Source organism: Apostichopus japonicus, chromosome 20 (assembly GCF_037975245.1).
Source record: "Apostichopus japonicus isolate 1M-3 chromosome 20, ASM3797524v1, whole genome shotgun sequence".
Lineage (NCBI taxonomy): Eukaryota > Metazoa > Echinodermata > Holothuroidea > Aspidochirotida > Stichopodidae > Apostichopus > Apostichopus japonicus.
The window spans coordinates 21088004-21115797 of record NC_092580.1 but is presented as its reverse complement, the minus strand read 5'-3'; the positions used below and the strand labels follow the sequence as shown (position 1 = coordinate 21115797).

At 39.4% G+C, this 27794-nt stretch overlaps 2 protein-coding genes across 5 annotated transcripts in view; one reads left to right on the top strand and one right to left on the bottom strand.

The window, feature by feature from the left end:
* Positions 1-388: 388 nt before the first annotated feature.
* On the bottom strand, positions 389-27311 carry LOC139961199 (carbohydrate sulfotransferase 11-like). The gene is made up of 3 exons (XM_071960203.1): positions 24602-27311; positions 15031-15083; positions 389-2807 (listed from the first exon to the last, which is right to left on the bottom strand). Exons 1-3 carry the CDS (start codon positions 24723-24725, stop codon positions 1905-1907), a joined length of 1080 nt encoding a protein of 359 aa, XP_071816304.1. The 5' UTR covers positions 24726-27311; the 3' UTR covers positions 389-1904.
* Positions 7464-27794, top strand: part of LOC139961200 (histamine N-methyltransferase-like) — a 50168-nt gene continuing 29837 nt past the window's right edge. The window contains exon 1 of one of the 4 annotated variants that reach the window (XM_071960205.1): positions 7464-7611. In XM_071960205.1, coding sequence (XP_071816306.1) covers positions 7586-7611 — 26 coding nt within the window. In that variant the 5' untranslated portion in view covers positions 7464-7585. Of the gene's footprint in view, positions 7612-13308; positions 13597-14007; positions 14067-21938; positions 22094-27794 lie in introns of those variants that run through there. The other 3 variants (XM_071960207.1, XM_071960204.1, XM_071960210.1) reach the window with 3 other exon arrangements.

Here is a 27794-nt window from a genome sequence, read left to right as displayed (position 1 = left end):
CCTTAACATATCACTCATACTTATATGCGCGCTATATCTTGCATATGAAAGAATTTAAGCTCTAACGAACAACAACTCTAAGCCTAATGTCTATTTCAAGGCAAAATGAACACGGCATCGGTTTAACTGCATCCGTAAAACTACACTAAAGGTTTCTTGTATATTATTTTACGGGACTCCCTGTAATATAAAATTACTTTCTTTTTTTCATGTAAATTATTTTGCCCATTGATAGATTATACAGACCACTCTGTAAACAATTGTACATTCTTTACACAACAATAATCATATATATAAATATATATATATATATATATATATATATATATAAATGAAAATATATATATATATATATATATATATATAGCAATATATATATATATATATATAGCAAGGGTGCATGCATATAGCCTACAGGCTGTATTCGAAGCTAAAGCCAAATGTCATTAACTGTTCATAGGATTCTAATTCCGGCTTATTGCGACTTTCTGGACGAGAACAAACTTTTCAGAGATTTTTGTATAAAACATTGCCAATGATATTTCAAACTCATTTCTCATGTGAAACTGAAGAAGGTGAATGACCAGTAAAACAGATGATGGTTATTGCCTTGAAGCGAATAGGAACCAGCGTTTCCATGTTGAAGATTGTATTTCCATGGCTAAGCAGTTTCGATATTGGTATGTATTTCGCGGAAAATGTTTTGTAGATTACTCATAAAATTTCTTTATTACATCAACGTCTTTGCATAATGCTTGTAATACAATAAACACGTCACTATGAGGGTCCCCTTTGCCAAATTTGGGACTTCAAACGTCTTGGGTGACTTCATGTTAAGCTTAAAGTTCAAGAGACACTGAAAATTAACTTTGTTATCTATTTCACACGCAGCTACATATGAACAAATATATACTATACCAGTGTAGGTTGCATGTTAGTACCATTGTTAGTTTCAATTCCGAAAATGACTGCCATTTAAACACTTGCATCTCAATGAGAAGAAAGCCTCAGACGTTTTAAGGGTGACGTCATTTCTTTAAATAAGTGTTGTAGAAATGCAAGACATCATGTAAGGAGAATAATCACAGTCGTTAGCCAATGCTCTGGTCAATGTTCGGATCTGATACATTAAATATGCTAAATCAATAATCATATGACATATCGAATGAACAAAGAGGGGCCAAGCACGTCTGGCATGGAGAAAACACCCCTACCCCCCCCCCCCCCGGCCATGTTTATCCAGAATTACGTCACACTTAGGCAGCTATGAATGTTGATGATATATTTGCATTGTGGGCTTCATAAGTAAACATTATAATATTTGATCCAAACGCTGTGAACAGGATGTTACTATATATGGAAGTTCCCGTTTTGTGTAGGCGGAGTAGCCCACACGACTGATACTGTCAAACATACAAGCAACTGAACAATCCAACCACGAACTTGGTACGTTACCTTACTCAGAACTATACATTGTATATGGATTTAACGAGTGACTAAATGCAGCACGTCTCCACAATGCGAGTTTGTATAGGTGGTTGACTTATCTTATAGCAGTTAGCCATGCATGCTTGAAGATTAAACATTTACATAGTTTGCAGTTATGTCACAACGATTTGTTCAACGCCTCTTGGGAGAGTTGTTTGCTCTTGAAATAAAAATTAGCACTATAAGCCGTCTAGCTCTATACTTCGCTTTAATTGTGTAACCTATTTGTCATTGCCTATATAAGAACCAGACCGGCTGAAATCTTTACACAATAATTACAGATTTCAATATCTGCAAAGACGATACCCAGAAAAGTGCTTTTGAGTTTAAACCACGCAGAAAAACCTCTTACACGGGACGTATTCAATTCACAAAAGTGTCGTAATTACAGTTATTTATCACTTTTGATTCCTTCGTCAGAGACCTAACTCATTCCACAACTTATCGACAGAATATCCAAAAAGTCTGTAATCATTTTTGTACAAATTGTAAAGTGCCTTCCTTTGAGACTCTATGAGAGTACCATATTGAGTCTGCGCAAACTTTATCGAGGTAGCCGGTGCCTTGGACGGCCATTTTACACCTTTGACATTAATCTGATTTAGTATCCATTCGGCCTCCCTTGAAACGTTTTCAAAATGGCCGATATAGTCGTAGAATGTTGTACATGGCATACAGCGAGTATTGTATGATTGCCAGTGTACATCTGTAGATATCATGCCTGGTAGTATCGTTGTCGTAAGGTACTTTACAAATTCTGCAAACGTGATGTTAAGATCACCTTCTCCACGGATAACATCAACATTTCTTCTCACTTTTTCGACAATTAATTCTCCGAAACTTCTTTCATACATTCGCTTGTCGAACCCATTAACGAACTTATCTTGCCAAGCTGACAGAACGCGGAGCAATGGTTCTCGAACGAATACAAACTTCTTGTAATTTTCAACCCGCTCCTTTTGCTCTGCTAGGCTGTAGCTGGATAGGCGTCTTAGTTTTACCGTCCCACTCGAGTCACGTGTAATGACGTCATTCAATAACCGCCGCCAAGATATGGAGCTGACTTTACGAACTTGACAAAACATGAATTTATGTACATCGTCGACAAGAAGATGTGAAGGCACTCGAGTCACACCAAGTGAAGATGAATTATTATGGCCAAGCTCTTTACATCGTTGATCTAGAATCCTTCTTCGCAGATTCTGAGTCTGAATTTGTCCAATATCAAACTCTAATGTCCCTGGAAAAACCTTTTCTCTAAATCTACGTATGCCATCTTTGAGGAAGTCAAGATGTTGGGGGCATCTCTCTATTATTCTCTAATTAGAAGGAAAGATAAACAAGAAGATTTTTTTTTATAGTATTAACCCGTTCTCAATTCCATATACTCAGGTGTAGATGATTAAGTAGTGAGCAATTAACGCTGGACACATCTATATAGTCTCTAGGCTGTCTATAAGAGGATTCTCAATACCAGTATTTTCTAACACACTGTAAAGGTAAAAGCAACCGTTCTTCTTATTTTTAGAAGAGGAGGCTCAAGGGGCTAAGGTCTAAAGTCCTGGCCCTAAAAACATGGAGTCGGTCTGGGGGTGTGGGGAGGGGATGAGATAAAGAATAGAGTATTCCCATTTTCATATACTTACCGTCCAGTTCACATGAACATCAAACTCATATACTTACCGCATGTTATACTCAAGATTAGAAAATGACAACCTACCACCTTTAAAACTGGATGTAACTGCAACAACAAACTGTGAACGATATTGCACTTTTGTAAAAGTAAATTTAATACACAACAGGTTTGATTGGTCGACAGTTTTGCATAGTCTTCAAATTTAGCGGATCCTTTCTCTGAGATTCAATAATATGACCCAATTACCCATTTAATTAGACGTTTGTACTTTTCAACTTTTCAACTTTTGGACAATCGGTCCTTTCTTGCCTTGTGTAGTTTTTCACTGATACGAAGTTCAATGTCCCTGTACACCAGTCAGTCTGGAACCTGTTTTCACTCCAATCTATGGCGATTAACGATGAAAGGAAGAGAGAATGGGTGTTTTTGGTGTAGTTGAATGGGTGTTTTGGAGGGAGAATTGGGTGTAGTAGTTTTAGCCTGGTTCCCCGATTGTTTGGAGTCAACCAACCAACTATACCCACTCCCATATTGCGCCCACCCCTACGCCCTTCAGTAAATAATAAAGAAGAGAAATAAACTGACAATAATATGGTCTCTTTGTTTTTCCCAGCCGAGTTGACACCCATATCATGAATACATTTTTCCATAACAATATTACGGCATATTTTAATAGTGAGGGTCAATAAAAAGGTACGAATACTAGGTATCACCATTTTGACTTCAAGTATGCACAATTAATGAACGTTATGTCTCTTTGTTTTAAAGCTTGGTTATGTCATTACCATGGCAACTGTTCGTGCTATTGTTCTAACCATATTTCAAACGTTCTTTTACGTGGTAATCTGCAATGGTGTACTTATTAATATTGTAGGCGCGGATCCAGTGGGTGTGGGGTGTACATCCTTCTCCTTTTCAACCTCACACAAAAATTCAAAAAGGTTTATTGACCTTCAATTCTGAAACGTTCGAGGAAGGGGGGGGGGGGAGGGGGAGGATGGGGATACCAGGTCTTCAACGACCCTTAATGTCACCCACTAATTTATAGTATCCCATATCCGCCCCTGTATGGCAGAGCCTGATCTCATGAAACCATATGGATTGCCATCAACCTAAATTTATAAGCTTGCTCAAGTTTGCCAGGCGCCAACAATGTTTGACTGATGCGCATGTCACGAAGAGACAGCTATAGCCTATCTCTCTCCTGGAGGGTATTGTTTAGGGAGACCCATATCACGACTACCATGTAATATATTGGAATACAGGCATTCAACATAAACAGTCCCTAACCAAGAGAGTGGGCGGGGGTAGTTGGATGACGGGGGTTCGACAAAGCGGTCAGTACCATGTGTCATTTCGAATCTTGATCTAAAAACAAAAGTATCAAATAATAAGTTACTCGTATCGATTAGTCCTGTTCGCTTTTCCCACATGGTAAGTGCGGTATGCAGCCACTACCCCCAACGAAAACAACCACTTCATTGGTCGCCTTGACGTCACGGGATTTGTTTTATCTATAGGATATATATTTTACATCTTTCATATAATATCAATATTGCGAAAGGCCTTTTCAGGTGCGTATCCAGGGGGGGGGCGTTGGGGGCGCGCGCCCCCCGGGTAAGAAAAAGAGGAGAGAAAAAAAAGAGAAGAAAAAAGGAAAAAAAAGAGGGGAAAAAGAGGAGGAGGAGAGGAAGGAAGGGAAAAGAAAAAGAAGAAAGAGAGAAGAAAGAGAAAAGGAGGGAGTAAAAGAAAAACGCGATGACACCGGGAAGAGAAAGAGGAACAGTGACATCATTACAGCGCTGAAGGGTAGCCAGTGACGGATCAATGATTTCGTAAAAGTGTGCCTCACCCTACCCCTTACACCGACAACTCCATTTTTTGACGTTTCCATTTTCCTCTCTCACTAATGATCTATATATATACTATATATGGTCTATCATAACGCGTGTGTAGAATTGTGCTATGAAACCAACTGTGGCTGGTCTCGAACTCGACCGTGTCGTCGGGGAACATGACGCATTTTGGGATGGGGGCGGCCGCCCCCCCCCCATTCAGCATTTTTTTAAATGATATCGCTAAGTAATTTCAAAATAGAAAGTGCTTAGATGCAACTTACAAGGCCTGGGAAGTGTCATTTCCATTGATCTGGGAGACATTTTCGGCCAAAATTTGCTTGTACGCTTCGCGCTAAAAAATGGTCCTGGGTAGTGCCATTTCCATCGATCTGGGAGGCATTTTCGGCCAAAATTTTCTTGTACGCTTCGCGCCAACCTATGGTGGCGCTACGCTTAGATAATTTGCCTACAGGCTTCGCCCCTCCCTTGGCAAATTCCTGACTACGCGCCTGTTCGAATTTGTAACGCAAACAGCAGATATCACATCATATCAGTGAGCATGAAAATGGCGTTCCAGGATGAAAATCCTCAAAACTGTCCGACTTGCCTGAAAAAATAACCAAAAATTTTCGCGCGCGAAGCGCGCGTTCAACGTTCCAATGTCAATATCATATAAGCAAGCATCGGTTGTTACATCGCATGCCATCATGTACCGTACGGTCCGTTCAAATTGCGCAGTATACCGCGGGATGCTAATGTAAACAACGACATGTCCCATGTAGATGTATAAAAAGCATGGAGGTCCAATTATGTCAAAACTCTCTTTTACATTAGTAATGGCGAATTAGGGGCTGCACCCCCGCCGCGCAGTGGCGGAGCGTCCATACGGTCAGGGGGCGGATGCGCCCCCTGACGGACTCAAATGGACTGCTGGCGCCTTTTTCAGCTCTTTACCACTTTTTACTTATTCTAGATTATTGACTTTTTTATTGCGCTCTCATCTACTTATTGACATTTGTCACATTTTGTTGGTGTAATTTGGCGATGACACCCTATTCTTCGTTTATCTGCAAATTAGCCAGGCCCTGAAAGGGTCATTTCCGGCGATCTAGGGAGTATCTTTACTCAAAATTTGTATGTGCGCTACGCGCCAACCAGTGGTGGCGCTCCGCTTAGATAGTGTCGAAAGCGCCCCTACAGACCATTCTCGCCCCTCCTGACCAATACCCCTAGCTCCGCCACTGCCGCCGCGCCTCCTACGCCTATGTGTGTAGTGTTCGGTTTCGGAAATATCTGCTATTTTTTCATTTCCTTCAACCAAGTTTTATAATCGCCGTTATAAGAGGTTTAATATTTGTACACCAATATATTAACTGTGTCTGAATTTTCGACAATTTCTGACCAACATTCTGCATCACACTTCCCTCTACTCGTGCAATTTTGACCGGTCTGTTAGGGGTTGATGGTAGTTTTTCTATATTGGTTGTCCATAGATGAAATTTTGTACAACATTATGGGTATGTTTTGAAGTGAGTTTATTCACGAGAAATGTGAATTTTCAAATTCTGAACAAATTTGGGGCTTAAAACCTTGAAAAGTGGGGCTGACGGGTATTGTGGGCCGCGACGTAGAATCACCTACAAAAGCAAAGACCCACAGGACATGCGATCAGGTCGAACATGACGTGTGCCGGGTTGACAATCTTCAAAAAGGTTATGGATGGAAAAAAAAAACTATTAGGAAATACTTGGTTCTCAGGCCAAAAGTGTACATCTGGTTGGTCATTTCAAGCCCGAGAAGTGCCGTTTCCGGTGATCTGGGGGGATATCAAAACCAGAAATTTTCTTGTACGCTGCGCGCCAACCGATGGTGGCGCTCCGCTTAGATAGTAATTCGCGCCCCCCGGGTTAGAAAATCCTGGATACGCGCCTGCTTTTGCTGTATTTTTTTACATATAAAGATATCAAACACTACAGGTCAAACTAGGTATAAATATCTACAGTTGGACAGATAACTCATGGCAAGAACGAGAAAGGGCATGTGTCGAATTGCATGATTGTAACCCGGTGATTTTAACCAATCAACTTATTCTTGCTTGACTAAATCTTTATATATAATTGTCAATTGTCAGCCCGGTCGTTTCACCCAGTTACCATCAAAAATTACCCCACAGTTCCTTTTGATTACGAATAAATTTCGGATAGTAAACATGTCTATACTAAAAAAAAAAAAAAAAAAAAAAAAGGGAGTTAACAATGGAATTGTTGTTAAAAAATTAACCAATAATTAGCAGCTAAGTTAACGGTGTACATGGTAAAGTATCCTTTATTTAATCAAAACAGGCGTGACAAATACCAGCCATGTATGACGTTAATAGTCTACACCAAAAATGTCCCATTGTGGTTATTAGTTGTGTGTTTTTTTTTTCGTAGCTGTTATTGTAAATACTATTCAAAAACTTGACCAAAAAGATTATTTTCAAATCTCCAATCGCGTATAATGAGTTCGTTGCTCGACGACAAGAGACGTGATATAAGGCGAATGGAAGAACACAGAAGAAAATATTGAAGTATTGAAGTATTTTTCGACAACGTTTTGAAATCAGACCAACCACCAGTACAAGATGAATAACTGCGGCACCTCCCATTGGTATGTAAATATAAAACAGTTGTTATTCTCAATGTAATCAAGAACAGTTAAAATCTACAATGGCTTGACAGACCCCCCCCCCAAAAAAAAAAAAAAAAAAAATCAATATTTTGTTTCGTCATTTTGGTATACCCAGTTTATAACACATTAGAGCAGGGGTACCCTAACTGGGGTAAAAGAACCCCCAGGGGTGCGTGAGTCCATCCCAGGGGGTTCGTGAGACGTTTCTGAAAGTCAAAACTAGAGTACTTTTTGTTGTACTAAAATCTGATATATCATATAATTTAGTTATGTACAAAAGTCGTACCGATCGACACTCTTTTCGCGTTCCATACGCATATGTTTCCATAGTATAGTACCGTACCGTGCATGTGATAAATAACTGAATTATGAAACAGACACAGGCCGTATGACTTTGGGGAAGTTATTGCACGCATGACAGTACTTCGTGAAGATAAAGAGCTGATCTGATCTTGAAGTTTCCATATAGATATTTGCTCATCTCTTGTTTTTTTTTTTCATTACAATATTACACAATGAACTTGATCTCTACGAAGCACTGTTATGCGTATTATAGTATTATACAGATCGTGTTTCGAAAAGTTGGGGGTTCGTGGACAAATCTGACATCCACATGGGTTCATGGGCAGTGGCGGAGCGTCCATACAGTCAGGGGCGGATGCCCCCCCCCCCCTGACGGACTCAAATGGACTGCTGGCGCCCATTTCAGCTTTTTACCACTTTTTACTTATTCGCAATTATTTACTTTTTTATTGCGCTCTCATCTACCTATTGACATTTGTCACATTTTTGACACCTATTTATTCTTCGTTTATCTGCAAATTGACGAGTTGCACATTTACTACCATCTCGACAAGATGACAAAATTCAGAAAATTGACGAGTTGACGAGATCCGTTATCTCGTCAAAACGTCAATTTTCTGAATTTTGTCATCTTGTCGAGATGGTAGTAAGTGTGCAACTCCTCAATTTGCAGAAAATTGTTGCATTGACGAGATCCGATATCTCGTCAAAACGTCAATTTTCTGAATTTTGTCATCTTGTCGAGATGGTAGTAAGTGTGCAACTCCTCAATTTGCAGAAAACTGTTGCATTGACGAGATCCGATATCTCGTCAAAACGTCAATTTTCTGAATTTTGTCATCTTGTCGAGATGGTAGTAAGTGTGCAACTCCTCAATTTGCAGAAAATTGTTGCATTGACGAGATCCGTTATCTCGTCAATGCATCAATTTTCTGAATTTTGTCATCTTGTCGAGATGGTAGTAAGTGTGCAACTCGTCAATTTGCAGAAAATTGTTGCATTGACGAGATCCGTTATCTCGTCAAAACGTCAATTTTCTGAATTTTGTCACGTTACCATCTCGTCAACTCGTCAATTTGCAGATAATTGTCGTTTTGTCAAGTTGGTAACTCGTCAATGCAATGTCCCTTCTACGCTTCCGTACAGTAGGCTTTCGTTCCTTATTTTATTTGACAAGTTTCATTGATGCATCATCCACCATAAATCAGTCTTTGACAATGATTTATACTTTCATATTTACTTCTGAACCTTTTAGTCGAATAGTTATAGTACGTGCAGTACATCACGTACCTCATATATAGGCATTTACGAACGCCTTCGCAGAATCGTGCAAACAGAATCGTTCATGACGATAAGGATCATCGGGGGCACAGTAGGAGATGGGAGGATTTAAGATAGGTAGGGGGAGTTCGAAGGAGGTGGGAGGATTTAAGATGGCAGGTAATGGGAGTTCGAAGGAGGTGAGAGGATTTAAGATGACCGGTAGTGGGAGTGAGAAGGAGGTTGGAGGATTTAAGATAGGTAGTGGGAGTTCGAAGGAGGTGGGAGGATTTAAGATGGCCGGTAGTGGGAGTTCGAAGGAGGTGGGAGGATTTAAGATGGCAGGTAATGGGAGTTCGAAGGAGGTGAGAGGATTTAAGATGACCGGTAGTGGGAGTTCGAAGGAGGTGGGAGGATTTAAGATGGCCGGTAGTGGGAGTTTGAAGGAGGTGGGAGGATTTAAGATGGCCGGTAGTGGGAGTTCGAAGGAGATGGGAGGATTTAAGATAGGTAGGGGGAGTTCGAAGGAGGTGGGAGGATTTAAGATGGCCGGTAGTGGGAGTTCGAAGGAGGTGGGAGGATTTAAGATGGCAGGTAATGTGAGTTCGAAGGAGGTGAGAGGATTTAAGATGACCGGTAGTGGGAGTTAGAAGGAGGTGGGAGGATTTAAGATGACCGGTAGTGGGAGTTTGAAGGAGGTGGGAGGATTTTAGATGGGTAGTGGGAGATCGAAGGAGGTTGGAGGATTTAAGATGGCCGGTAGTGGGAGTTTGAAGAAGGTGGAAAGATTTAAGACGGGTAGTGGGAGTTCGAAGAAGTGGGCGGATTTAAGATTGCCTGTAGTGGGAGTTCGAAGGAGGTGGGAGGATTTAAGATGACCGGTAGTGGGAGTTCGAAGGAGGTGGGAGGATTTAAGATGGCTGGTAGTGGGAGTTTGAAGGAGGTGGGAGGATTTTAGATGGGTAGTGGGAGATCGAAGGAGGTTGGAGGATTTAAGATGACCGGTAGTGGGAGTTTGAAGAAGGTGGAAAGATTTAAGACGGGTAGTGGGAGTTCGAAGAAGTGGGAGGATTTAAGATTGCCTGTAGTGGGAGTTTGAAGGAGGTGGGAGGATTTAAGATGACCGGAAGTGGTAGTTTGAAGGAGGTGGGAGGATTTAAGATGACCGGTAGTGGGAGTTTGAAGGAGGTGGGAGGATTTTAGATGGGTAGTGGGAGATCGAAGGAGGTTGGAGGATTTAAGATGGCCGGTAGTGGGAGTTTGAAGAAGGTGGAAAGATTTAAGACGGTAAGTGGGAGTTCGAAGAAGTGGGAGGATTTAAGATTGCCTGTAGTGGGAGTTCGAAGGAGGTGGGAGGATTTAAGATGACCGGTAGTGGGAGTTTGAAGGAGGTGGGAGGATTTAAGATGACCGGTAGTGGGAGTTCGAAGGAGGTGGGAGGATTTAAGATGGCTGGTAGTGTAGAGTTCGAATGCCAATTCTGGGATGGGTAGTTGGAATGAAGAGAGCATGAAAGTATATATACTACAATGGGAACATACTAATATTGCACATAATATTTATAATATGAAAGCAAAATCATATATACTTCGATGGTTCTATATATAGGGAACAGGATAACACACCAGAGCCTTGCATAGTATACATTTATCCACACACACACAATCCAGGAAGTAACTCGAATGTGCACGTCTACGTTTACACTTCCATGTTTACATTCTAAACTGGTGAAAGATTTGAGCCTGATAAACAAAAATACAACCAAACTTCTCGGAAGTGGCGGCGCCAGGAATTTTTAGTTGGGGAGGCTAAGGGGGGGGGGGGCTGAGCCAATTTTTTGGGTGGCTTACAAGATTGAGTGATCGCCGTCCTGGGGGAGGGGTATAAGGGGAGGGGGTTCCCCCTCCCCTTTTGAAATTTTTCCCAATCCTGGAAAGGCCTACATGCAAAATGGTGGCATTTAGCGAGGCTTTTGTCACCAGAAAATTTCTCCAAAAATATGCATTTTTTTTGTGAGTAACTTTAGTCAAATTAGAATGGAAGATACCAATTCACAGTTTTCGTATCACTAAAATAATTGAGAAACAACTCATCAACACCTGGCGGATAAAGCTGGATTCTGAATTGTTTTTATCAGTCACCAAAACAAGGCTTCCTGCACCACAACTGAGTCACTGACTATTATCATGTGAAAAATTCATCAAAATTTCCATTGACCATTGTAGCACTGCGTTATGGCTGACAAAATTTGGGTAGGCTATATTGTTTCAATGAGTTTTTTTTTTGTGTGCCTATTTCAGTTGGGGGGGGGCTAATGGGGGGGCTGACTACTTCAGTGAGGGGGCTAAAGCCCCCCAAGCCCCCCCCCCCTTGGCGCCGCCACTGCTTCTCGGTTACATAAATGGTTCAATGATATCCGAATCTTTCACTAAAATATGTCGTGTTTGGTCATTCGTTTGGAACTTGAGTGCCATGTATTCCAAACATGCTCTCAATGTATACACTGACTCACTCACTGTACAGTTCGATAACTTGCAATCTGTGTTAGAAAGAAGTGTTATGTATACTTAGGCTATATGTAATGATATAATGCTTGTCTTGTTTGACAGGCTGTATGCAAAATGGTCTCCAATAGTCAGTGGTCACAAATCTTTCAGTAGAAATACAGCCCTGCATGGAAGAAACGTGGATACTAGCCCTTATTGCAAGGTATAAGTCAAAAGTTAGCGCATTTCCAAGAAAATGAATGTACAATTGTTACGTGAAAAACCATCTTAAGTCGTAATATTATGACACGTGTAGAAACTGAACTATCAACAAGGGTTGCTAAAGAGGATTCATTCAGGGATGGGGAAGGGGAACATGGGGAGAAGATATGGGGCAGAGTATATATGGCAGGGGACATGTCGCAAGGGAAGGGTGGGGGCTTAGGGGACAGGGAAGGTAGGGGGCAGGGAAGGGTAGGGGAGGGGAAGGGAGAGGAGCAGGGGAGAGGGGCAGGGGACGAGGGGAAGGGGAGAGGGGCATGGGAGAGGGGAATGGGATAGGGGTTGGAGGCATGGACAGGGACAGGGATAGGAGAAGGGGTAGGGGAAGGATATGGCACAAGGGACAATCGTACATGTGATTTTTTTGCCAAACCTCTGTGCATTCTGTACCAAAAATTATAGTCTGTGAAGGTTTTTCAACAAAACGGCACTTTTTAACAACCAATTGGTTTTAAATTTCTCAACATAAAGTCACTTAAACCTTTTTTTTTAATCGTCCAGCATTAAGAGCACTGTTTAACTAAAAAGGGACACTGTTTGCCTACCAAAAAAAAAATGGAACGAGGCTGTTTTTCATTAACAAAGAGGCGAAATTAATATACTATAAGGACACTTCAGTGATTTTTTTCTTCGAACTGAATGGTGAGGAGGGGGGGGGGGGTTCCCCTGTGCCTCGACACCGCTCTGCATGCAACCCTGCCTATCAGAACATGTCACTAGCAGGCGTCTGGTCATCGGATTATTCAGGTTTCACTACACTGTGTTGAATCTTACTCTTAATTGCAATTTGCAAGTCCCACACATAGCAAAGCATGATTTGGAAACAGTATAGGTTTTTATACTGTAAACGCTATCTTTCGATATATGTTTTGTAACAATGTATACGGGAATAGACCATAGGCTATAAAATATTACAGTTTGGGTTGTGGTGCATGACCGTAAACTTTTCCCAGGGTTCTATTTTTCTTGCATAACAAAGAGAGAGAGAGAAACAAGGAGAAAACACTAATGCATGAAAAACCTTCTAGATTTTCTATTTAGGCCTACGTGTTCTTTTATGTTGTTGTATGAGAGGTGTAGGCGTGCAAATTCATCATTGTGAATAACTACACAACTTGCTATATTGAAACCAACTATACAATGTCTCTAACAATATATACTGTCAAATATGAACCACATAAAGAATTAATCAATAACTGATCCATTTGTTTGTTTTTTTACATAGACCCTTCAATGTTTAAGAACTCTCTTCAAACAAAAGCCGGTACACTCCTGGTTGTGTTATATATATCTTTCTGTTTCCGTGTATGCAAATGAATGATACTTGTAAATTGAAATACGGAAAGTACACAAGCAAACGATGCAGTGAATCGCAGTGACCTCGCATCATCGATGATATGTATGTATGTATAAGGCAGCATAGCTATATTATACTTCTAACCCAAATGCGCCTATTTACTCCGAGAATTAAGCAACTTTCGGAAAACGAAAAACGTCCGGATGCCGTTCATGGATTTTAACTGAGATTTTCGTTTGGAATAAGTAGTGAAGAAGATGGTTTCCTGTTTTGTGTTTACTATTGGCAACTCTCCCTCTCTCTCCCCCTTTGCTTCAACTAATTGATAGTTGTCAGGTAAGTCACAATCGGCATTCCAAGGAGTATAATGAAACCCTCTAGTTTTGATGCGTGGCACGCAGTCCATTTGTCAGGCTTGCCGTACTCAGGGGGCTCATTTGCAAGGCAAAATACATGAATAAATTGTGTTACAATATCAAGATATATGCTGATGGAGTAAAAGTACAAGCATTTCGATCGAAAAACATGCTAAGAATAGGCCCCGAGTAATGAGCTAGAAAAGTTCACTTGTTACCGCGTCTTGTCTTACGAAGAAGACACGAGTGATCCGCTGCCCACAAACAGTTCGTTTATACTAATCCGCACTAGTCAAGCCTATACGGTAGTTATATAGCTTTGTGTAAACATCAGGGTTCATATCCATTGCGAACAATTTCTAATAGTTGTACACCATAAATGCAAAGAAAGACAGTTCTACCCAGTATGTCTTGCTTGGATTATTGTACAGCCGTTTTTGGAAGGTTGAGGTAAGTCTAAAGAGAAAATCTATTGGACATTATTTATTTTCATCCTTTTATGTTATATTCCTTGTTTTATATTATTATTATTATTATTTTCATTATTATTATTTCGTCTGGTATCACATTGACCGTATATTAACTTGTTGGCAATTCATTTTCTTATGTAGAATTAATCGTGGATCATGAAGGAGTGAAGTATAATGGGATAGGTGCATGACGTCACTGAGAATTTAGTGCCCTTGCAATAGATTCCCAGTATATATTCCACACTGTACATTTGTCTTTCGTTGTCTTCTAAATTTGCCTTTTGTTGTATATATACTATATTGGTCTTGTTTCGTAATTTCCAATGTTCAAGATGGACGGGGTACATCCTTAACCCAATCTCTATTATACTCCGGTCTCTCTATATAGCCTATATGTGAAAAAATTATATACCAGGATTGTGCACGAAATTATTCTCATGGGCAACAGTGAGATTTGGTACCCGGTTTACGGGCCTCCGCACTTAGGAAGTGTTCTTATTTATATAAGTTAGTAAAATCGATGTTTTTTCTTTAATTTATTTTATACGGGAATTAAGGCTCTACATGCGCATTTCTCATATGATAAGTTGGGTACCGATCTCCGTATACCATAAGGGCAGGGGCCCTCCATGCAAACTCCAAAAAGCATATATAATATAGGCTATTTCATTGTTTTTTCCCCTTTCAATTAGTGGAATTCATTGTTTCAGTTGATTAATGAGTGGATAAAAACATTGTTCCGATAACATGACCGCATAGGGTTTGAAAACAGAAAACAGGAGATTTTCGCTTGGGCCGCATATAATTATATTGCACACACTTTGCCTATACCTGCGATGTACATATACCTCAATTGCAAGGGTATACCTGGCGAATACTCTTATGTGATTTTCATACGTCATCCAAGGTAAATATTCTTCAGAACTAATAACAAATTGCCATACCTGTCCGTTCCCTGGATTGGTGGTCTCAATGAATCTCCTGTCCAAAGTATTTTCTGTAAAGACATAGCAAAAATATACATTTTTTTCTCGCATGCAATATCTTCTTGAATAATTAGCGATTTTAATTACTATTAGCGTGTAAATTTCAACATATCAAAACCACACATGCAGTATATACCTATTTAACGACTAAAACCAACTAATGTTAACTGCCAAGTTGTCCCCCTGATGAACTAAGACAATAACCTGTGTCAGGATTTTCGCTAAATGAATGGTTATTAGAAAGAGTTACGTTTTACACTCAATTCTATAACATTTTAATTTTTTTCTTGTTTCTTTGACATGATTGAAAAGAATTAAAATCAAACTTGAATATCATCTTTCATTTTCATTCCTGACCTGCATATAGTTGTGAGCTGTTAGTATTAAATATTGTAGAAAATGCCTACGCTTATCTAAGCCACAAAGACATAGGAAAAGGTCTTTCCAAAATATGACATGACACATTCTTCTACAGAAGATTGTAAATAAATAGTTTGATCGGCAAGTTTACCAAACTTTTACGCAGTATCACTCTAAATGAGATTGTAAATGATCAAAATATAAAACACCCGCACAATCTCAAAACTGTTGAGCAAAATATTTTACCCAACACTGAGTATATACTGTGTGAGTAAAGATTTGACCCAAAACAAGTAAAATTACGACAGTTTGACAAATTTAAATTGCCAAACAGTAATAAGTTGGTCAACATTGTCTGCATTTTACTGGTTTTGGTTGGATACATTACGTACCCATAGTGTTGGGTACACTATTTGCCCAACTTTTGTCGCACCCCTGGCAGATTTATCTAGACCCCTGCACTTGGTTTTATATTTGCGGCTTTTACAATATACCGAGGTGCACGGGTACACGCACCGCGCCAGATTTGCATATCCTATTTTCCTGTTATCATGACCTATAGTAAATTCTTCGTATAGGGAGTTAGTGGTATGTGTTGCGTTAATTTATTAACGTTGTAAGCATGGATGTGCTAGCGGTTGCAATAAAAATAATTTTTGCTGCTGTTGTTGTTTTGTTTTTCAAGAATTAAATAAGTATGAGTAATGGTTCGGTATTGTTTTTTTGCAAAGAGTAACAAGAAGCAAAACATAAACATATAGTGACAGTATAAAACAATAATTATAATAACAATAAAAATATTAATTAATAATAATAATATACACGTACCTGTTCTGACCGATTTTTTTTTATTGATTTAACATAAACTCGGGTTATGGGATGAGAGTGTACGCCTTGTAAGGAGATATATACGCCTATAGTTTATCCTTATCAATGTTTCATTTTTGAGAAATTTTTCATAGTAGACCAGAATTTTTATGAGTGATTGTGCCAAGACAAAATAAGTCTTAATCTTTACCCTATATATAGAAGCTTGGGATATAAAGGCAGGCGCGTATCCAGGATTTTCTTACCCGGGGGGCGCGAATTACTATCTAAGCGGAGCGCCACCATCGGTTGGCGCGGAGCGTACAAGAAAATTTCTGGTTTTGATACCCCCCAGATCACCGGAAATAGCACTTCTCGGGCTTGAAAATGACCAACCAGATGTACACTTTTGCCTGAGAACCAAGTGTTTCCCAAAAGTTTTTTCCATCCATAACCTTTTTGCAGATTGTCACCAGTCACACATCATGTTCGACCTCATTGCATGTCCTATGGATCATTGCTTTTGTAGGTGATTCTACGTCACGGCCCACAATATCCGAAAGCCCCACTTTTCAATGTTTTAAGCCCATTATTTGTTGAGAATTCCCATTTCTCGTGAATAAAATCACTTGAAAACATACCCATAATGTTGCACAAAATTCAATCTATGGACAAGCAATATAGAAAAACCTCCTTGAACCCCTAACAGACAGGTCAAAGTTGCACGAGTAGAGGAAAGTATGATGAAGAATGTTGGTGAGGAAATTTTCGAAAATTCAGACAGAGTTAATTTATTGGTGTAGAAATATTGCAACCTGTTATAATGGCTATTATATAAAACTTGGTTGAAGGAAATGAAAAATAGCAGATATTTCCGATATCAGGTATATCGAAACCGAACACTACACACATAGGCGTAGGTCCCGTAGGAGGCGGTGGCTGCAGCCCCCTCCCCCCACCCCCCACCCGCAACCAAATTTTTCCCCATCTTTTTCGGGCACCTACTGAAAGAAAAATAAATAGCAATGAATAGCTTAAAAATGATCTCCTTGGTAATTAAAATAAAGTTGTAAGCTTGGCCGACATTACTACTGTAAAAGAGAGTTTTGACATAAATGGATCTGTATGATTTTTCTCCATCTACGTAAGACATTTGGTTGTTTACATAGCATCCAGCGGTATACTGTGCAACTTTCACGGACCGTGCGGTACACGATGCCATGCACTGTAATGACCGATGCTTGCTTATATGATATTGGCATTGATATGTTGAACGCGCGCTTCTTGCGCGAAAAATTTTGGCTTTTTTTTCGGGCAAGTCATTGCAGCCCCCAAATCCAATCATGGGCTCCTACGCCTTTAACTACACACATTGACAGTTTTTGAGGCTGTTCATCGTGGAACATGCATTTCAATGCTCACTGATATGATGTTATATCTGCTCTTTGCTTTACAAATTCGAACAGGCGTGTAGCGAGTAATTGCCAAGAGAGGGGCGAAGCCTGTAGGCAAACTATCTAAGCGAAGCGCCACCATGAGTTGGCGCGAAGCGTACAAGAAAAATTTTCGCCGAAAATGCCTCCCAGATCGCTGGAAATGACACTTCCCAGGCCTTGTAAGTTGCATCTAAGCATTGTCTATTTTGAAATTACTAGCGATGTCATAAAGAAAATTTGCTCGGGGGGGGGGGGGGGTCGCCCCCTTCCCGAAGTGCGTCATGTACCCCGACGACTCGGTAGAGTTCAAGACCAGCCACAGTTGGTTCCATATAGCACAATTGTACAATTGTTTAAGGCGTCCATACACACACACGCGTTATGATAGACCATATATAGTATTTATATAGATACATTAGTGAGAGAGGAAAAATGGAAACGTCAAAAATGGAGTTGTCGGTGTAAGGGGTAGGATGAGGCGCACACCCCCTCCGTAATCCTTGATCTGTCACTGGCTACCCTGTGTATATTATAGGGATCAGCGCTTTAACTATGACTGTTCCTCTTTCTCTTCCCGAGGTCTTGGCTATCTTCTACTCCCTCCTTTTTTCCTTTTTCTCTCTTTTTTCTTTTTCTTTCCCCTTCCTTCCTCTCCTCCTCTTCTTTTTTCCCCCCTCCTTTTCCCTTTTTTCTTCTCTTTTTTTCTCTCCTCTTTTCCTTACCCGGGGGGCGCGCGCCCCCAACGCCCCCCCCCCCTGGATACGCACCTGAAAGGTGCACCGTTTACAGGCAGAACACGGTAATTGATGAAACCTACATAAGTATGTGCTTACTCTAAAAAATGGTACGAATATATATAATAAATTGTACAACGGAAAACTTATGGAAAGGCAAAATAGGTTAGGATTTTGTTACGCCCGAGAACTGGTTTCGAACCAATGACCTAAGGGTCTTGCACTCTACCAACAGAGTTATCCAGCCCTTATGACGGGCGCTGCCAAATTTTTGTACTCGATGATGTTTTGTCGTCCCAGCGGAAGGGGTCTAAGGGCGACTCCCCATTCCTTTGAGAGATTTGGCAAAATGGAGGGTGCTATATCTATGTTACAACTTTATAAATAATATTGAATGATTTATTAGGTTGTACCGCACTCGTTGTATATTTGTATACCGTTCACTAGAATAGTTTGGTAATATTCTCAGTCTGCCGGCTAAAGCTTTACGCCTCCCCGTCCCAGAAGTATATACGTGGTTGCGCCCTGCTGGGTTGATTGCGATCAGATTATATAGCCATTGTGACTGGTGGGGCCCAGACTAGAAGAACGATATCCGTACGAAGTTAATGTGGTTACAATCATTATTATAGGTGGCTCACGATCCTTCTTGTATATCATGAAGGTACTATTCCATTGTCATCGTTGACCAATGAGAATGATGTTTCTATTTACGGCTCTGATTTCATGCATGCAATGCTGCCCGTTCACTTTCTTTTCAGGCTTGAGAGCTGTCGCGTTAGCAAATTCCACATGGAGAGAGGTTCAATAACACATTTCCAGACAATAACAACAATATAACATTATAGGACAGTGTCGAATGGATGGGTTGCCCATCGCGGTTAATCAAAATAGCTAAAACTAGCGGTATACCGCAATCTCATGTATACAATGTGACGGTTCGCTCCAATTGAGTTGTGAACTAAGTCTTGTGTTTTCATTATTTTTGTTGAATCCTTTCAGAGGAAGTAAGGGGCCACATGCATGCAGGAGGTAACACTCGCAAAATATATTTATTCAGCTCTCTGTGGATGTATAGAAATTGTCTTTTGTCCAAAATATGATTGATAATAAAATACTATAGTAAGAAACACACGTTGTTAGGATTCATTGAAACTTGTTGTGTAGGGAAAATATCCTCTATAGGCCTATATACCTCTATAGGCCTATATAAGGTTCAAGATATTCGTGTCATGAAGTATAGAAAATCCAGATATCTTTATAATTAAACTCAGTGTACTTAAAGTGGTCATGCATGAAGGCGAAACGAGCAGGTGCAGATAGAGGAACTACTATACATGACCTATTGGCAATATTAACATGGGCTAAGGGTATACCATATAATGCTGACTTTTTCCAGTAATATTCTTCAGTGATGATGTTTCCTCCACCTTCAGCTATCGGTGGAAGGAAGACTATAGCAAGCAGAATAAGTATGACAGAGTATGTAGGTGTTTTTACCTCCATGGGCAGAGGTTCTTTGGTCGGAGTGAAGGGGGGGGGGGGGGTTGTATCTAACCCTTCATTTCTCAGAGCACGGGCCCTTTATATTATGCGATAGCTTTGTGACCCAAGTCACCCAACTCATAACCGATTCCAACCCGACCTACGTTCACCATACACAATAACCTGATAACAGGCAAAACGTAAACATGATTCTACTTTCGACTAATTTTCTTTGATTCATTTTTTCCCTATTGAAATCAAACCATCTGGATCGTTAAAAGTGAACTCGTCTCCTTAAACAATGTAACCACCATAAACTGACCAACATACCAAAGTTAGACGCCATGTCTTAACGCTTGCTTAAATTCTTCGGTTAATAACTCTGTCTGATTATATTCATTTGACCATTGTGGTATTCTTACAGATAGAAAAGAAAAACAAACAACGGTGCAAACGAAACGCCGTTCTAGTGCTCTACATTAAAGTTAAAGAAACATGCAAGTCACGTGACGGCTTAAATAAACTGTTTTTTTCTTATTAACTTTGGTTTTATTATTTGAAATTGATCACACTTAAACACAATCTTACAGATTTACTCACCAATTGTAGGTGCATGGGCTACCATTCGTTTCTCAGCATTCGTCGCCCAGACAATAATTTCACATTAGCATTAGTCACAGGTATAGCCTTATAACACGCAAATTGGAAAATATATAACCGCCAAATTTTGCGTCATTATTTTGAAACGAAACAGTGGCGTGGTATAGCATAGTATTCTTGTGACGGTATAGCTTCTTGTGATGGTATAGCATGACTGTGATGGAATAGCATTCTTGTGAAGGTATAGCATTCTTGTGATTGTATAGTATTCTTGTGGTGGTATAGCGTTACTGTCATGGAATAGCATTCTTGTGATGGTATAGCATTCTTGTGAAGGTATAGCATTCTTGTGATGGTATAGCATTCTTGTGATTGTATAGTATTGTTGTGATGGTATCACATTCTTATTATTGTATAGTATTCTTGTGATGTTATAGTTTTCTTATGATTGCATAATATTCTTGTGACGGTATAGCATTCTTGTGATGATATAGAATTTTATGATGGTATAGCATTCTTGTGATGGCGTAGCATTGTTTTGCTGGTAAAGCACTCATTTGATTGTATAGTATTCTTATGGTGTTATATCATTTTTGTGACGGTATAGTATTATTATGATGGTACAGCATCCTTGTGAATGTATAGTATTGTTTTGATTGTATAGTATTTTTGTGATGGTATAGCATTCTTGTCATGGTAAAGTATTCTTTGATTGCATACGGTAGCTTTCTTGTGATGGTGTATCATTCTTGTGATGGTATAGCATTCTTGTGATTGTATAGCATTCTTGTGATGTTATAGCATTGTTATGATTGTATAGTATTCTTGTGATGGTATAGCATTCTTGTGATGTCTATGGTATTCTTTCGATTGCATAGCTCTCTTGTGATGGTGTTATTGCATTCTTGTATATAACATTCTTGTAATGGTATCTCATATTTGTAATGGTGTAGCATATGTGTGATTGTGTAGTATAATGGTGATGGTGTAGCATACATTTGATCGTTAATATAGTAAGGTACATTGTAAAAATAATTTATGTCAGTACATAAGCACATATACAAAAGGTGAAATAAACCTCAAAGATATACAAACAAACCGTTAATAAAAAAGAAATTCTTTTCCGAAAACAGACCAGATTTGCAAACAAGAAAGAGACACAAAATAAAACAATCCAATTGCTGGTAAATATGGACATAATTTCCGTTCATATGTACACATATATAGGCCTATATATCACATAAAAAAGTTAACAGACAAGTTTGATTGCCAGAACGACTTGACCGCACACCACACGTATCAACTATACTGCACAGTAATACCACATATAAAACATCTGCTATAATTTGACCCAGCCTGCTTAATCAAGTGTTTTATAACCCTAAGTTTATGTGGAAGGTTTCAAGCACTATTGTAGCCAACGCATTCCAAGTAACAGAGTCACAGAAAAGTTACTTCGTCTGCGATCAAGCATCACAGGATAGAAGGATTTTGTGAAGCTAGAATCTCTTCAAGTGTTAGATATATGCTTTATATATACATGCAGTATTATAAAGGCTCGCGGGCACGTACAGAGTGATTTACAATATATTATTAGCGGTACGTATGAATTCATTAATATTTTACTCGATTTTTTTTCACCGTTCAGAGAATAAAAGACAAAGAAAGGAATTAAGCAACTATTTTCCTTGTTTCATATATATAGTGCATGTTATGAGACACCGTCTTAATTTATACTTATGATTTCGATTGGAATACATAGATCTATATATGTAACCCTTCACCGTATTTTGAACAATAACTATATTAGAGCGAAAGTTTTTGTTTAAACTTTTGACATGATTTGCATATTTCCATTCCTCATTCATAGTCTGAAATAACACCATTTCTTGTTAGCCTTTTAATTCTGGAATTCAAAATGTTGTCCAAAATGTCACAACTTGACCACCTTATTTACGCAATCAGTATTATATGTAATTACATATAGGGCTAGTATAGTTCATACGGAGATTTTGTGACGTCAGCTCGTGTGCACGTCGCAATTTGGCTGCACAACAAAACAGCGACCTACAACGTGTAATCTTATGGTTGCGAAGGTCTTATTGGTTCCAAAAAAGAAGAATTATTCGAACAGCATCAAGAGCATAACTCTAGGATCCCTTTCATTAGATCGATTTCATTAGGATCATTATTAGGGTTATCCTTCTTGATCCTAAACGAAATCACCTCAATCAAATCTTTGATTCAGGGAATGGTCCTATCCTTAACAGTAAACATGATGTAGGTCATACAACTTCTGTAGGCTATATATACTTACATAACATAATACTATAGATACTGGCATATAGGCCCTACTCGTTTATGTTACGAAGGTCACCGTGTCTGTGGTACACCTTTAAGATATATATGTACATATACAAAACCAACTTTACCTTTGTCAGTTTGCAGATCATAACTTTCTATTCACCGAATTTGCAGCAACATGTTTGCATAGCAGTCCTATTGCAAATAATCTCTTCTATACACGTGTACAGTACATTGTTGCTTGTAATTCCAATATAAAGCACGTTTTCTGTTTCAAATTCACTTGATTGAGTAACCTATATTTAATTTACTATAGGGTTGACGACGAAGTGTTGTGTATACAACAGTACGCTACTTATGTATCACAGTCTGACAATCTGAATGTAACAGATAGCAAATAGCACAAAGCGTTCGATCTAGTCGGCCGGTCAGTAAATTTCATCTGCCCACCTCCCTAAGATGAAATCCTGGCTACGCGCTTGACTTTCTCTACAATATATCAAGTTCATATTTTTAGTTGTACTATCCCTTTAACAATTGAGCGGAGTGTGGAAATCAGGAACAGACTGTCCAATTTGAGTTAAGAAACATTCGTAACAGTACCGTTACCATGGTGTCAAGTGTTTGGGAATGGGTTATATATATATTGCAAAAATACCTAAAATGACCGAACTGGTCGAGCGCGAAACGTCTTTCACAAATTAGTAGAAATACCATCCACAGATATTGTAGTAAAACTGAGTTTCTATTTAAAGAATGGTAAAATGATAGTTTTTCTACTTCCAAAAGAGGGACTGAACTTTTAACCGATGAACCCTTCCCCCTTTTTACATGATATCTTCACACTCCAAGTATTTCACAAACTGCGACAACTTCAGTCATCCTTTATCTTGAATACTCCATGTATAGGAATTGTATGGGATTTCACCTCTTTCATCCGTCAAACATAAATTGGCCCTGTACTATCCTTGTAACAATATATCATAATTCACACATGTGACATCAGCTCAAGTGTATTCTGTGTGGCCGCGAAATATGCAGCATAGGTCTACGTTGTAACCAGCAATATTTTAAGTATACCTCAGACTTGAAAGACACTTTTTACATAATGATCCAACTTTGCAGTTTTTTTTTCCATACGCAAGATTTCACCCCACCCTTATTTTTCTACACCAAAAAAAAAAAAAAAAAAATGTGAAGTTTGCCTTTATTTCGGTCGATTTTTGTAGCATTGTCAATATCATTAATTTCTCGATCTAGCATGCACTGATGCAATATGCAACTTAGCTTGGAAGTCTGCTTATTAATGTTAAATCATGCACATGCACTAAAAAAATTCGAAGGTTGCAAAATATTCTATAAATAACTATTTTCCATCATACAAAGACTGTATGCCTTTATGCATAAGTTATCATTTCGATATAAGAGAGAAGAAGTATCCGTTTTAAGGTTAGCTCCAGAATTATTATGACGACATCAACGAGAGGAATTAGAAGTGCATGCATGTAGCTTATTATACAAGCGTGTTCTCCACAATTTCCACCACAGTATTATACAAATAGATTGGATGATGTCCGACACTAGTCTTGTCCCATAGACAGATCTATCAGCATTAATGTTGTTTGTCAATATTTGCATTGACAGGTCATTGAAATCCTTTTTGACGGGGCCGGACACAGACAACCAGTTGCCCACGGGCCGCATTTTGCCTACCGGTTGCTTATAACAATTCCCATGTAAGGATGGCACTATACGAATCAATGTCAGTCATTTATTTTAAGGCGGAAAGAAACGTTAACATACCGTTTCCAGCCATTTCCACTTCAGCCCAAAGATCTGAATAAATTCTTTTGATGTTTATGATTATAATCGCCGAAATGGAGATAAAGAGGACTACCCTGTATCTTCTCACAAGACTGTTTCTCATGATGATATTTCGAAATGGAAACTTCTGTCGTTGAGAATCAAACTGTTGAAAGTGGGAGCAGGCTATAGAATAACCTTGTAAACATCACTGAACGATTACGGATGAGTCCCCACGATAGGCTACTGGCCTAACCTGGTTTTCCTAAGTGTAACATTGACTAATTAGGCGTATGCGATCCACGCATAGCGGCGTTCGTGAACGATTGTATGTTCAGATAATGCAGATTATACCTGAAGTACTGAAAATATGTAAGAAATACTGCGCAAAAGATATTGTACATTATTGTGTGAGGCGCGCTCTGGAACGTTACATGACCTGCGCGTACTTACGCACCACCTCGTTCATCTTTTGCATTGCGCTTAAAAACAGCGGGATTAAGCTCTTCATAAAGTTATTAGAGGAAGCAATAGACCTTGCGCAAGATACGCGGCGGAGGTTAATCACTGAGCATGTCGGATAGACTCAACTTACTACTACTACTAGTACTAGTACTATAAAGTTATTATAAAGCGCGATGTTACGCATATAAGAGAGTTCCACAAAATGGAACACTGGTAGATTTACGTTTGGCTGTTATGCGCTGTAATACGATTCCTGTGTTTCATATGCTGTGCAAAGATGTTCCATAGCGTCAAAAGACAAGTAAAGCCAAAAAGAAAGAAAAGCGGAGCCAGTACGCGCACGCACACGCGCACGCGCCGACACGCGCATGTTTTCACAATCGTGACATTTTGTTTATCAAAGATAGTGTATTCAATATCTTTGAATGAACCGTACCTGTACATTATATAGTGATGTGTAGTACCCACGAAGACATATTAACTAGGCTGCATGTTTGTACCCGCATATTCTGTTCACTCTGCCCTTTATGCCACTACGCATTTACAGAGAGGGAGGTGGGGATTACTAAATCAGGAAAGTTGTAAAAGGCCGTAAAAATAGTTTAGAACTTCGCGAGAGTAGACATTGGAGGTAGCGTCTTCCCCTGCAGTTCTTGTGGTTTGATCAAAAAGGTTGATCCTGTATTTTGAAGTAACATGACTACATGCATGTTTGTCCAGCTTGAGTATAAGTATGTCCCCTCTTCTCGTATAATAATCAAACGAGTTAACTGCTTACATACAGTGAAGTGTTCAAGCAGGTCATTTCACTGGTTCCATCTTTGACTAAAACAGAAATATTGTCCCATTGCGAAAGTGCCTTTATTTTGCATGTATGTTGGTAATTCCCGGTTATTCACAAGCATAATTATGTACGGTCCATATATATAATGTGCTTACTCATAATATGTAATTGTACCTATTTAAACCAATTCTGCGGTAACAACATAATCAATTAAAAGTAAGCATATGAAACACTGAGACCATGCTTGTCCAGGATATAGTACTTTCCACCTTACAGTCGGTAATCTGACCTGGTGACCCTCATTATGTTCAAGATATGTGACGTCACGCTTTTTTGAATTTTAGCGAAATTGTTACGTTATCGAATTTTCAACTGACAAATGAAGTACCTCTGACAACACACGTGAGTTGGAATTTGGCTCGAACACGAAGGGCCAACTATGGCACAACGCAACAGGTGCACAACTTAGTCCTAATCTGAAAACAGTTGACAATTCACAATTGTTTCATTTAATAGCATAATTTTTGTATAATATTGAAAAAATGTTGTCAAGGTGATTAGAGAAACAAATTTGATAAAATCGTGTAGATGTCGGACCTTTGTGATATAAACATGTAAAATCAACTGTTACAAAGTATTGTAAACCAGACTGGTCGTGCCTTTGTTGAATTGTATTGTTTGTTTGATTTTTTTCCTAATTGTCAGTTATTGACCCATATCGCCATTCGTGACATGTGCTACGTTTCTCACTGTACAATCCACCACGTCAGTTCCATTCGCTTCTTAGTAATGGGTACTTTTCAAGATAACACCGCTCAAATTCAGATATCGATTTAATAAATTCTTTGTCGTATCCAGTAACTCATACTGTCATAAACAAATTCTCTAAACATATGTATTTTCACTAGGCATGTAACTAAGGACTGGGTACTGGTATAAAATATTCATTTGACATTTAACCACGTGACCGTGACCTCGGTTCTCATGTCAACCACATATTTCGATAGTATTTGACATTGCCATGATACCTGTGACGGTTCAATTTCAATTCAATGTTTCTCCTTTGAGTAATACTAATAGCACACAAACATGATTTTCACTAGATTTGACCTCTGGCCTTTGGTTCCAGTAGTCTGCGAGACACACGGGTTCACCCTGGGTTACCTTCCCATCAAATTTTACTAAAATCGGTCCAGCCGTTTAGGAAGGGATTTTGACACAAAATTGGACAAACACACATACACACACGGACACGTTTCTACCCCTCCCTCAGTCATATACTTCCGGTCACCCTGGGGTACCCCGCCATAGGTGACCCTCCGAGTGTATAGCTATCCAGGAAAATGAACCATTACCATGGCAACTGTTGCTATGGCAACTGACATAGCTGTATATGGCCCAGCTGGCATGCAAAGGAACTACAATACTCTCACCCTCCCTATGGGAGCGATGAGACAAAAAGATAGAGAGTCGGGAAGGGTCGGGAAGGGTCGGGAAGGGTCGGGGATTGAGTTAAGTACGAGTTAAGAGCGTATGCTTCAACTTGGTTCACACAATATAGCAACTGTTGATAATCAGCCCATCAAGGCCTACAAAGGAAAATGGACTATTTCCGTGCGCTTCTATACGGTTTTGTTCGTATAATGATGTATTTTGCTTGTATGGCGGGAGGGTGGGTGGGAGGGGGGGGGGGTAAGGTGGGATGGAAGAAGTGTAACCTTGACTTGTCGTTTTCTTTTGCAATAATCGTCTCCACTCCATCAGTATATATTAAAGACCTAGACGGTCAAAATGATGTTTATAAACGCGATATTTCTCACGTAACGGCTCACTAGTAGTACAAACATCCTTTCTACTGTGAAATCCGTCATTGTCTTTTGTGAGTTGTGGTTACTTCATATTATAAATCATTCAAAATGTACTTGTCACGAGATTCAAACAGCG

Coding starts and splice junctions, on each gene's coding strand:
- LOC139961199 (XM_071960203.1), bottom strand. CDS start 24,725: ATGAGAAACAGTCTTGTGAGAAGATACAGGGTAGTCCTCTTTATCTCC. Junction 15,084..24,601: donor AGTGGAAATGGCTGGAAACG/GTATGTTAACGT, acceptor ATGTCTTTACAG/AAAATACTTTGGACAGGAGA. Junction 2,808..15,030: donor CCAATCCAGGGAACGGACAG/GTATGGCAATTT, acceptor CCTTCTAATTAG/AGAATAATAGAGAGATGCCC.